The sequence below is a fragment of the Musa acuminata genome, chromosome BXJ2-7 (assembly GCF_036884655.1).
Source record: "Musa acuminata AAA Group cultivar baxijiao chromosome BXJ2-7, Cavendish_Baxijiao_AAA, whole genome shotgun sequence".
In the NCBI taxonomy this organism is placed as follows: domain Eukaryota; kingdom Viridiplantae; phylum Streptophyta; class Magnoliopsida; order Zingiberales; family Musaceae; genus Musa; species Musa acuminata.
The window spans coordinates 37,837,512-37,850,187 of NC_088344.1; the positions used below are offsets into that span (position 1 = coordinate 37,837,512).

General features: G+C 46.0%; 2 protein-coding genes and 1 non-coding gene across 3 annotated transcripts; 2 read left to right on the top strand and 1 right to left on the bottom strand.

Annotated features, from left to right (window-relative positions):
* Positions 1 to 882, bottom strand: LOC135616431 (pathogenesis-related protein 5-like). Its single transcript, XM_065115626.1, has 2 exons — positions 837 to 882; positions 1 to 461 (listed from the first exon to the last, which is right to left on the bottom strand). The coding sequence occupies exons 1-2, from the start codon at positions 880 to 882 to the stop codon at positions 1 to 3; spliced, it is 507 nt and encodes a 168-aa protein (XP_064971698.1).
* A 437-nt stretch (positions 883 to 1,319) lies between these two features.
* On the top strand, positions 1,320 to 1,391 carry TRNAD-GUC (transfer RNA aspartic acid (anticodon GUC)). Its single transcript has one exon. It is a non-coding gene; the product is annotated as a tRNA-Asp (tRNA).
* A 6,830-nt stretch (positions 1,392 to 8,221) lies between these two features.
* Positions 8,222 to 12,553, top strand: LOC135585665 (BEL1-like homeodomain protein 4). Its single transcript, XM_065118866.1, has 5 exons — positions 8,222 to 8,524; positions 8,700 to 9,897; positions 10,472 to 10,857; positions 11,345 to 11,405; positions 11,918 to 12,553. Exons 2-5 carry the CDS (start codon positions 8,758 to 8,760, stop codon positions 12,413 to 12,415), a joined length of 2,085 nt encoding a protein of 694 aa, XP_064974938.1. The 5' UTR covers positions 8,222 to 8,524; positions 8,700 to 8,757; the 3' UTR covers positions 12,416 to 12,553.
* Positions 12,554 to 12,676: the final 123 nt, after the last annotated feature.

Sequence of the window (12,676 nt, forward strand, 5' to 3'; positions counted from 1 at the left end):
TCAACTCTTGAAGTCGGCGTAGGAGGGACAGAAGGTGACGACGTAGACGGCCGTGCCGGCGGCGCAGGTGATCGTGCTCGTCACGTCGTCGTAGGCGTAGCTGTAGGCCGCCGTCGCACCCGCCATCCGCCGCGCACCCCGTGTACCGGCAGTTGCCGCCGCCGACGATGGGCGCACCCCAACGCCGACGTTGTACCCGTCGACGAGGCTCACGTCGTAGAAGTCCTGGTCGCCGGATGAGGATCCAGCGAGGGTGAACTCGGCCAGGGTGACGGGCGGTGGTGCAGCGGAGGGCGCCGCCGCAGTCGCCAGTGTCACAGGTGCCGGAGGCGGAGAAGGGGGCGAAGGCGCAGCCGGTGCGGGGCCAGAAGCGTCCGGACCGGACCAGCCAGGCGGTGCCGAGAAGGAGGCGGTAAGAAAAGCGAAGCTTCGCTCTTGCCTTCGGCTAGCGACTAACGCCGCTGAGAAAAATAAAATTTTACTGTAGTCAAATTCTTAAGAGGTTCCGTGATCAATCCTTTTTATTGATCTACCAACAATCGACGGACTTAAGGAGAACAAAAGGACAGACTTAAGGGGAACGAAAGGAACACCTGTGTCCTCACAGTAACAGCAATCGCAACAGCAGCAATGATCTGCTCTTGCTCTACGCGAAGGCATGAGGGAAATTCTTTCTCCTAATCTATATAAATAGGAGAGGATATGATAATATATTCAACCTAAAACTTCTTATCTTCGATAAAGATTTTTCAATAATTATTCTTATATTCTATTATTTTCATCAAGAATAATAAAACTCAATGCTGACATTCTGGGCGGTGAAGGATGAAACTTACCGAAGAGGAAGAGGGACTTCATCCAAAGAGGATGAAGAACCTCCATGTGATGTCGTCTTCTTTTGTGCGAGGGACTTAGACTGTCACGAGCATTGGAGGTCGAGAGGGGTCTCTATGGGGACGAAGGTGACACCATCAGGTAACTCATGCCAAGGCTTTGCCCACAGAACAACTTTATTTATGGAAGAAGCAAGAATCCTACGAAGTTATGTCGCAATTGCTCTGTTAGGTGAACCATAAGTTGGTTCATCCTGGTAGTTCCCTGTTAGAACTTCATCTGCTCCGATCAGTCTTCATGTTGAGATGTACATTTCCAACAAATACGTCGGCAGCTAACCCTAACCAGCAAAGGCTGCATATGTCTGAGGCGGAATGGCCTCGGAAGCTTTCGGTGACATCCGCCTCGTGAAGATATTTCGAGGACGGTTATCTTGAAATTTATTAGTATTTATATTTTTATGATAGCGACATATCCACAACAATGTCGTTGTAGTATAGTGGTGAGTATTCCCGCCTGTCACGCGGGTGACCCGGGTTCGATCCCCGGCAACGGCGTCTATTGTTTTTTTTTTGTCAGTGGCTCCAATTTCGAAGGCCCAGTGTGGCCCAACAACAAGAAGTAACAATTGACGACCCAAGAAAACTTGCAGTCAGTTGACTTGTGGACCATCAAACGCTTTCCAAGTTCATCCACCACCAAAATGACAGTGGAATTGCTGTCATGTCAGCGGCCGTCGCTGCCACTTCCCACCTCCGTGGGGTCGCCGGCCCGTCGTGGCCCCGTCGCCTTCCTCCTCTTGTTCACATATTTCTCAGGGACCAACCCTCCTCCTGATACACTTCCCTCTTCCTCCAACAAAATGCACGACAGCGACAAACATCGACTTCACTGCTCTGAGCTCTTCCTCAGACTCGCAGCCTCGTGCAGGCTAAGATTCCTTGCTGGTAAAACGCAGATACCTACATGATCTCCGATTCATGCACTCGGCCGAAGTGGGACAGCACGTAACAAGGACGGCTCATCGGCAAGGAGACGATCCAGAATCGGACAACCGCAGCATCTCAGCCCTCACGACTCTGATGCGCTACCAAATCCGAGGCTCGTCGAATCATCGAACGATTGAACAGTGGTAATTCGTTTAGCCTGTTGTCAGAGCCCGAGTTAAGGAGAGGGAGCCATTAGAGGTGCTGTGACAGCACGAGAGGCAGGTTGGCCAGTGTGCCCTACGGACGAAGGACAGAGACCCCATCCCCTAATAACTCCATGGCACCACAGCTGCAAAAGGAGCGTGCATGGGATCTCGGGAACTCACCGAGTCACAGACTCGGTCAAGTATCTTCGCGGTCGTAACATGGACCATGGACGTCGAGCCCACGTGGCCTGGGCCACCTCTGAGTGGTCCACGTCGGCTGCGCGCATCGATATCTCCCACCCTCGTCAGCTTTAGTGGTGCCACCAATGCCTTTTATCGACCTCAAAAGTTCTCTTTGTGCTCTCTCTCTCTCTCTCTCTCTCTCTCTCTAATATTTCTTTCTGTTTGCCTTTATGCCATGACAGCATGAAGAAGAGAGAGACGAGCTTCTCCAAGTGGTGGCTTGGGGCCATGCAGCAGGAGAATGTTGCTGCTATTTAAGATACACTGAGTGGAAAGGGACTGACTAGGGACGATGTTGGCTCGAAAGCACTAAGAATAGGAAAAAGAGAAGGGAGGAAGAAAGAAGGAAGAGCATGAAAAGATGTGAATCATCTGATTGCTTGGCACAATCATATACAAAAGTGTACGTCGGCTGATGTTGATTGGCAATCACATTAAGGAAGCAATCTAATTATTTCTTTGGTTATAAAAGATGAAGCTCGTTCTCACATAATTTATTAGATGCTGAAATCTCTCGAAAATATGATTAAGAAGAACACAATAGTAGTAAGCCTTTATCGAAGTAAGTTGTTCTTTACATCTCATAAATTGCATCTCAATATCCACAGGCATTCCAATGGTCAATTGTCATCTATGGTAGGTCAGCTTTGTCTCACCGATCTATCACTATCGTCGGTGAATTTGAACCCAAAGCAATAAGAGACATTCACATAAGACAATTAGAGATTAGTAATGTTATAAAAACAATAACAAAATATAAGGTCATAACTATTTGTTTCGTTGTTGTCCGAAGATTTTGAAATTTTTTTCGAAAAGATGATGGACATCAATAAATCATAGATCGTGGATGATATGGGAGAAGATACGAGATAATAATAACTAAAGCACTCGATATATATATATATATATATATATATATATATATATATATATATATATATATATATATATATATATATATATATATATATATATATATATATATATATATTTTTTTTTTTTTTTGGGTCTCATTTCTCTTTTCTTGAAATATCAATGCATTGCATTTAGCTCACAAGGTGAAAAGAAGATTTTGAACTCAAAATTTTATTAAATTAATGTACAATCAAAATTTATAATTTAATATCCCAACATGCAGATGATATACAAAAACAACATAATCTTACCATCTAATGGTTGATGGGTGTGCTTATCATGTTGTTGGACCTGCCACGACCTAGCCTTTCTTGCTAAAGGGGTCTCGGCACGTTTGATCGAGTGCATATCACGATCACAATGATACCATGTCGAGAAGGGTGAGATCAATAGGATTGCCGCATAATTATGGTTAAATCACTTAAGCATCCCCGCTTAGGTTCAGCTCAATGATTCATAGGGCTTCATAAATGCCATTGTCGACTTCATCCGATAGGTTTAGTGACACAGTGAATGTGATCCATGCACAATCATCCTTTTTGGGACTGTGTTATTTAGTGGATTGTCCATCGTTGAATATTTTTGAAATAACATCTGATAAACTTTTAGAGACAGAGTTTCAGGAAGCACTCGAAGTATAAGTTTGGATCTTTCAAGAATATTAATGAAGGAAGGTTATTTACAACAATTTTTATTATATATATTGTTCTCATTTGGGTTATCCGAACTATTTAATTAGGAAATAAGGTTAACACTTTGATCCACAATAAACTCCTTCTTAGCCCCAAACTAAGGGATGCACAAATGAGTCCATGAGATCAACATCATATCTGATGAATCGTACTTGTGAGTTGGAAATAGCTTTTGAGACCATTGAGAAACACCTACCTTCTCCCCTCTGAGACCAGGTGGATCTCGTGCACCTTGATGGATCAATCCAAACTCCAGAAATAATTCTGCCCTTAAAATATGATGAGGGGACAAGACTAGAAACACAAGCCATTGACATGACATGATTGACATATTGGATATCAGGGGAGACCAAAAAAAAAGAAGAAGGAAAGAAAAGATCCTCCACACAGATTATTCCATGAATGAGTATTAGAAAAAGGAGGGACAAAGTCAGCTTCAACTTTCTCCATCAATGGGAGAGGAGGTTGAATCATGGAGCCAAAGGGGTTGGTGAGAAGGAGCCTTGGAAACTAAGTAAAGAAGTGGGAACCATGTAAAATATTGAGGTGTGTTGGCATATGTCTTCATGGATGCTAGGGTTGGACACAGCATGAAGCCACAAAGTTGTTGAGGACAAAAAGGCAGTAGGTGAGATGGTGAGACCACTTTTTATTCACAAGCAAACAAGCTTTTAGGATATGATTCTTGATTCCAAGTTATCATCACAAGAGAGAGATAGAGAGAAAGAGAATATTAATCAAATAGCATGATAGAATGGGTAAGGAGAATTGTCCAAGGTTCTAGATGAGTACCTTCCACCCAATTCTAGCTTCAAGAATGGGGGAAGGAGTCACTAAGTCAATGGTTGTGACAAGCCAATTGTCCTAAGCTTTTACTTTGCATTGAGACACAAGTGGAATTTGGTGCCTCCTCTTCCTTTCATGTTTGAAATTGATGTTTCCTTGAACTATATATACTCTGACATTTTGATTCTCCCTTGTTATCCACTTACTTACTCTTACAAAATGTCATCTCTTCCATTTGCTACATTATAAGGTAGTAAAGTGAATTTTGATTGATGTTCAGTGTATCTTTAAATATCTTAAAATTATTGGGCAATAAATAGAAATAAAATTGATTTATGTATGTTAATTTTTTAAAGTATAAACGATGAAATATAAGATTTGATCCCAAAACCTTCTCGATATTGTTTTAAAGTATTTACCGATTAAACTAGTTATCGAATGAAGATCTAAACTCTCAACCCTTATCAAGCAAATGTAATACACTATCAGTTCATCAATTTATTTATGTTTAAATTTGTTGCTCAAATAATTCTTTTAGGTGTAAAATTATTGAATAAAATTTTAAACCCTTAACTCTTAATTTATGTGTCAATTTATTCAATACGATTTTATGTCCTCAGATGTTATATATCTATCACGAAAAGATCAATATTTTAGATATAAAAGTATATATATTATAGATGGTCTTAAAATCTTAACCTTTTGGACACATAATAATATTTTTTGGTATAAAAATTTATAGGTATATATTAATTTGATTGAACTTTAAGTAATAAAAAAGAATTAAACACATGAGCATATGTTTTACATACAGCAACTTAGTTTTGTTTCCAGCTTTTAACGGCAAAGAAGCATAGGATCCGAGAAGACTGGAGTTGAACAGTGAGGGAGGCACGCAGCAGAAGAGACAGCCTGCGAAAAGTCTGCTGCATCCGATCGCAGATGTGAGACCAATGGCATGAAACCATAGCAGCTCTCTTCCCACTGCACCAAGGAAGACCCTCCCTCCACTTGTCTCTCTGCTGTCTGCTTCCCTTTTCTTCCCCTCCTCCTCCTCCTCCTCCTCCCCCTCATCTCTCTCTCTCTCTCTCTCTCTCTCTCTCTCAGGTGATGATGCTGTTGCAGCTCCTACAACATCTTTCGCCATGGCTTGCTTCCGCACACTCGCACACGCACCATTTTTCGCATCCTTTGAATCGATACATGTTTGTAAATGACAAGAACATGATCTCTTGGAAGCACGGTGTTAGGGACACACAGGTGATAGGATGTTACTACCCGAGTTGGACGCTTCACCCGACGACAGCGACAGATGAAAGATGAATCTGACGCTTCTCTTTCTTCTGTCTTCTAACACATCACGAGTTAACTCGTGCGCTAAGCAACTCGATCGGTGAATCATATAATTACGTCCAAGGCCAAAGACGTGAATGCTTCTCTCTTTTCTATCACTTCTCCTCGGGAGAGAGTTCGAAGCGCCAAAGAGGTCAAGGTGACAAGTGCTGACACGGTGGGATACATCATCGTTCAAGCCTTGCTCGGGAATCTCTCCGTCTTAGGAACTCATGACATTTCCAACGGCGCTAGTAGCAGCAGCACCGAGCGTGGTGATGGTGACAAGTTGTCGTCTCCATCACGAGGATCATGGTGAAGAAGATTTCTTGAGGGTAACGATGCTTGTTTACGAACCTATTTGTGAAGGTCCCACGATCAGGTCATGGATGGCTCGTTCGACTTAAATATCCGACACAACCGAAGAAATGGTCATCATCCATACGTTTTCATATGAATTATTTAATATAAGCATGATTTGACTATTATTATTATTATTTGAATAATCAACATTTGATATATCAAATCCGATCAATATCATGTAGATATGACGGCATAGCAAAGAGATATATATATTCCATCGATTGCTTCTTCTCCTTCCTATCAGTTGTCATTCCAAACCATTAAATAAACATTATCTGATTGCTAGACAATAATGCTCCGATGTAAGTTTTACAATAGGAAGATGAATGAATACAAAGATCATGCGTACTCAAAAAAATCTCTCTAGTACGATAGTACTCGAAAAATGGATGAAATAGAATCAATTTCACGAAGAAGCTTAATCGACGATCATCGGCAAAATTATGTATATATATCTTTGGAGGAAAACAAATATACGCAAATAATGGAGGTGTCGACATTGGGGTCCACAAGGGGCGTGATTGGCTCGTGTGAGCCAGGGAAGCGTGGGGACCAACACTTTCCTTCCGTGACGAAGCCGGCAAATGGCGTCGTAATCCCCGTGGGCCCCGCTGCCACGCCCGTCCCGTTTCTCCAATGTAGCTATCCGAGTCCGGGCCCACACTGCGCCGTTATGTCGCGTCCTCGACCGCCGTCATCTCCCCGTTTTCCGGACGAGGCGAAATAGACGAAAAGTGCCAAAAATAAAAAAGGCCACCCGACGTTAGGCGGCAGTTGGTCGCCATCCCGTCGACACGTGTCGCGTCGGCGGTCGCACGAGGGGGCTCCCCCCCAATCACGGGGAGACTGTCCTCCTCCCGTCACGTGCGACCCTCTATCCGCAGCCGTTCATCTTAATTGATCTAAAATTGCTTACATGTAAGGTTCAAATCATAGATTTGCGCTTCGAAATCTAAGAAAGTTGTCGGTCATCTTTGATGCAAATGTGATGCAGGAGATCGCACACGTAGGAGGTGGATTTGAGACAGCTTACTCGTTGACCTTAATTATTGTAGCATGTCAATTATACATGAATATGTGTAGTACTCCACACATCATCGATCACCGCTCACGAATTTTGATGATTGAAAAGTGAAAGTCGAATACATTGAAGCATGGAAAAGAAATTGAAATATGATGGTTATGGGCAATCGAAGGCCTTGTGGCTGGCCATGAGTCGAAGTGGGCATGAGACATCATCCACATCTTGACAGGTACGGGGAATCATGCATGTTGCACGAGATTAAGGGGATGAAAGAGATGGTGATGATGATGTTAAGGTAGTGGGTGGTTTGCTAGTGCAATTATGGCCCTCCCTTAGCTGGTTGGCTCTAAATTAGAACACCAACTGGTGAGGCTCACGTGACATCAGCCCCCTAAAAGTGCACCACCAAGGGCTTATGGATCCAAAACCCGCATCCGCAATCTTGTGCTGGGACTAGAGTCGGATGCTATATATCGGATCCTATCGAAACCGTAGCCGCACCCGCTACGCGTGACCGACAAAATACATGTCCACCATCAACCACATATTTGGGACCACCTCTATCCACCGTTGGATCAAAATCGAACGATCTAAATTGGGAGGATCTTCTGCTTTATGCTGGGCCTCGAATGCCAGAAGTGGAATGACATGAATGCCAATGGTGGCATTGAGCTTTAGTTTAAACGCACCCCCCCCCCCCCCCCCCCCCAACCCTCACCCTCACCCCCACCCCGACCGAGTCAACCTACAAACCAATGCAGCAAAGGAGACTTATTGGCAGTGTTTTGGTGGTTGTATAGAGAGCTGGTGTGCAGATTCCATAAAAGAAAGGAGTAGGCAGCCACCATAGCAATTCTAATGGAGTGTCAAGGCTGGGTCTTATCATTAGAGTATGAACATGGGGCTCCGTTGGTCATTGGCCATTTAGGTTGGGAGTCGATTTGGAGCATACTAGTATAAGGAGAGGAGAAAGAGGAACAGCGACCTCCATTATTTTCTTTCTTTCTTGCATTATAATACTCCTCTTTCCTTTCGGAAGGCGATTGTAGGGGGAGGAGAGCGGGGAGGGGGGAAGAGATAGAGAGGAGGGAGACAGGGAGAGACAAGGATGGAAGCGCCTTGGAAGAGGTTTTCAACTCAGCTGGAAGATAACGATGTCTTCATGCCCTAAAGCTCATCCACCCTTCGAGACCATCTGTAGTAAGAATCTACACATCCCCAGCAACCATTACGCGAACACAGAGAAAAAAATGAGGAAGCACGAAAGAAGAAAATAAAATGATATTAAAGATTATTATTGCCTAAGTTATTCCGTCTTTTCTTTCGTGTTCTTGGATTTCTTGTTTTGATCGCTCCATGGCCTCCCTACGTGCAGGTAGCTTGACGTGAATCAATTGGACCGCCATGATGATGATGAGGAAAGAGAGGCCAGCATGGGAATAGCGACGCAGCCCTCTCAGCTCACCTTCGCCTACCTCAGTCCACCATCCAAGACCCTCGGGGGAACGCAAGCCGGGCCTAGTTCTCCGGCGTCTATGTCCCAGGGGTTCCACCAAGGCATCTTCAGCTTCCCCGAGGGCTTCGACCGCTCCGCGAACCGAGAACAGCAGCAGAACCACCACGTCGCGCAGCAAAGTAGGAGGGACAAGCTACGGGTGCAAGGCTTTGATGCCGCCGGACACCCGCTAGTCCCGATCGACGAGCACGGCGAGGAGGCAAGCATATACGGGTCCACCGCTGTCGGTGCCGGCAACATGTTGTCGGATATGTTCAGTTTCCCGGCGGCCGGACTGACGGCGGTCGACCTGCACGCTAACCAGATCTCAGGTGGCTTTCATCTACCGCCGAGGCCAGCGGCCACGGCAGGAGGCTTCACCGGGGACTGGTACGGTCCAACCCGACAAGGCAACCAGCAGCAGCATTCGGTGACAGCTTTGAACGCCGACTCTGCTGCCGCGATGCAGCTTTTTCTCATGAACCCTCTGTTGCAGCCGCCGCCGCCACAGCAGCAGCGGCAGAATTCTCCGTCTCCGCCTCCACCAGCTCACCAACAAGCCTTCCAATCCTTTGGAGACGCTCCCTTTGGCGGAAGAGTGGCAGAAGGCCAAGGACTCTCGTTGTCGCTCTCTTCATCCCTGCAACAGTTGGAGATGGCCAAAGCGGACGAGCTAAGGTTTAGAGAAGGGGTGCTGTACTTCAATAACCAGCAGCAACAGCACTCCACGTTACATTTGCAAGGCCAGGTTCCTGGACACGGTCAGCAATCGCACATGGGCTACGGCAGCATGGGACTGGTGAACGTGTTGAGGAACTCCAAGTACGCAAAGCCGGGGCAGGAGCTCCTGGAGGAGTTCTGCAGCGTGGGGAAGGGACAGCTAAAAGGAAGTAAAGCAGGGAGGCACCGTGGTGGCTCATCCAACCCTAACTGCAACCCTACCGGTGGCGGTGGCAGCGGAGGCGCTTCCAGTTCGGCCGCTGCATCTTCATCCTCCAAAGATGTTCCTCCCTTGGCTCCTGCTGACAGATTTGAGCACCAGAGAAAGAAGGCCAAGCTCATCTCCATGCTCGACGAGGCATGTATTAGTCTATATATTTCCGTGCTTTCTTTACTTCACTTAATTACAGGAATCACTCATGTCTCCTCCTTTACATATACATTTCTTTCGGTCCTTAGCAGCCCACTAAAGTGGCCGAGATGATTCTCAGGTCAATTTTGACAAGATTTATTTCTCCTAGTGGTGGTTGTACTTTGCATATATCTATACACAAAGGTGGGGTAGATAACCATTATAGGCATTCTTTCAAGAAGAAGCCACAGCATTTGATTTGGTGAAATAGTTGTCTCTACATGGCTTTACTCCTCTTCTTTGTTTCCTCACCTTGGGGCTCTCACAGATCGTTTGCTCGATGCTCGCACCAAGAGAATGCTTGTGGCCTCAGCGGCACATCTATTTGCCATTCTTGCGTTCTCTTTGATTACATCATTGTGGCAGCCGTACGATACAAGAAGAGAATAACTCGATTTGGTTGTTTGCCATAGTCCTCACTGTAATAGTAGCTGCCTTAGATCATATATATGTGAATGAAGAAGGCAATAACCATGAAGGATCCAATGACATTGTACTCTCTGTCATGTAATCTTCGCAGGTGGACAGAAGATACAACCACTACTGCGACCAGATGCAGATGGTGGTGAACTCATTCGACTCCGTTATGGGCTTCGGAGCCGCAACGCCATACACATCGCTCGCTCAGAAGGCCATGTCGCGGCATTTCCGGTGCCTCAAGGATGCAATCGCTGCACAGCTGAAGCAAACATGCGAGCTGCTGGGAGAGAAAGAAAGCGCCACCGGCTCCGGCATCACCAAGGGGGACACCCCGAGGCTCCGGTTGCTCGACCAGACCTTGCGGCAGCAACGGGCCTTCAATCAGATGGGGATGATGGAGCAGGAAGCGTGGAGGCCGCAGCGTGGATTACCGGACCGCTCGGTGCATATCTTGAGGGGATGGCTGTTCGAGCACTTCCTTCACCCGTACGTCTACCTTGTCTCACTCTTCTTTTATCACGCTGATCTTCCATTCCGTGAGTTGCCATGTCGTTGAAACCTCTCCTTCTTCCTACCGTGTGAGTGGGGGAGACTTTAGGATCATTAATCATAGGGACAAACCATCGTCCTTTACACAACATGAGCTTATCTTCACGAGGAACTCAGTATCATAACCTGGGTTTACTCGTATCAAGAACTCACTCAGCCCTGCATTGCCCTTCTGTGCACTGCTTCCACCAGAAAAGCTGCACAAAAGCTTCTCCTTTTGCTCCCCCGTCTTTTATTTATTGGGACAACAGAACAATAGCAATCTTGGTAAAGCTCGGTGGCTCATCAAAATTCCCGCAACAGGCTTTGAAATGCCTAGCTTGTTGACGTTGTGTATTATGATTGATTGAAGAACAGGGGTGACCACTGTGGGTTCCGCGAGAGGTGCTGATGTCATTTTCCACTGCCTTCCTTTTGTTTTCAGGTACCCCAGTGATGCAGATAAGCATTTGTTGGCGAGGCAGACCGGTTTGTCTCGAAATCAGGTTTGTCCTTTTCTCCCCCAATGATAAAAGACGCATCAGCTTTTGGAATCCACGAAATTATTATCTCTCTTTAGATTTACCTTGGAATTGTGTCCAGTCACAGATAGAACTGTCAGAGGGAATCCAATAGGAATTACTATAACGAGACGTACGTACTCCTCGCAGTACACGCAGCCAGTTCGATGGCACTACAATTTGAATTCTTCTTGAGATCTGCATCTCATCATCGACACCATTCCGCCTTTGCACTTCTTTTAGTACCATTAGTTTGAGAATAAAGGACAGCTGAGGAATGTGATAAGGATTGTGCTCTTTCTTGTGCCAGATTATTACGGGTTGCAGTGTTTCTGTAGTCAGTTCAATCATGGTCGTTTCTTTCTAGATACGTTCTCTGATCTCTTGGGACAGGTCAAACCTGTTCGTCTTAGCAGGGGAACACAGTGATCCTTTTCCTTCGTGCTGTCAACGCAATAATACCAGCTGAATGACTAACGATCTTACATATGTTTCAGGTCTCCAACTGGTTCATTAATGCAAGGGTGAGGCTATGGAAACCCATGGTGGAGGACATGTACCTGCAAGAGTCCAAAGAGGAAGAAGTGGAAAGAGAGAGGAGTGAGTCGGACCATCAAAGAGCACAGTCACCAACGCAGCAGCAGCAAGGACAGAGGACGGAAACCAACGCGCCATCCGAGAGCGACGCCTCTCCCAGCACATCGTCCGTTAGCCGGCGTCATCATCGTCTCGCAGCCGCATCAGAGAACCCACCGCCGGGCTTGGTCGCGGCCCACCAGCCGAGCGGCGGGGACGACGACAGCGTCCTCGTCGGTGTAAACGCATTTGCCGCGCTGAACGCAGCGCATGTTGGCGACATGTATCGGCACGGCACGGCCGGAGACGTGTCTCTCACGCTCGGCCTACGGCATGCCGGTGGCAGCACGTCCGAGAAGAACCGGTTCTCACTGAGGAACTTTGGCGGCTGTCGAGACGAACAAAAACCTGCAAGATGAACAGGAAACAGAAGCTTAGGGAAGAAGGTCTCAATTAAACCACTGCAGCCTTCTTTGATTGGGCATTGCTGAGACAAATATATAGCAAGAACATAGAAATGTATGACACAGAATGGATTGCAGGTTCCTCTTTCGTTCTCTCTTTGCATAACTTAGAACACATATCGATGTTAGGTAGACAACCACAGGAATGCATATTAGCTGCATTGCTCTGCCTCCTGTTTCCATCGCTTTCTTTTCCTCGTCTACATGCTTCGTTCC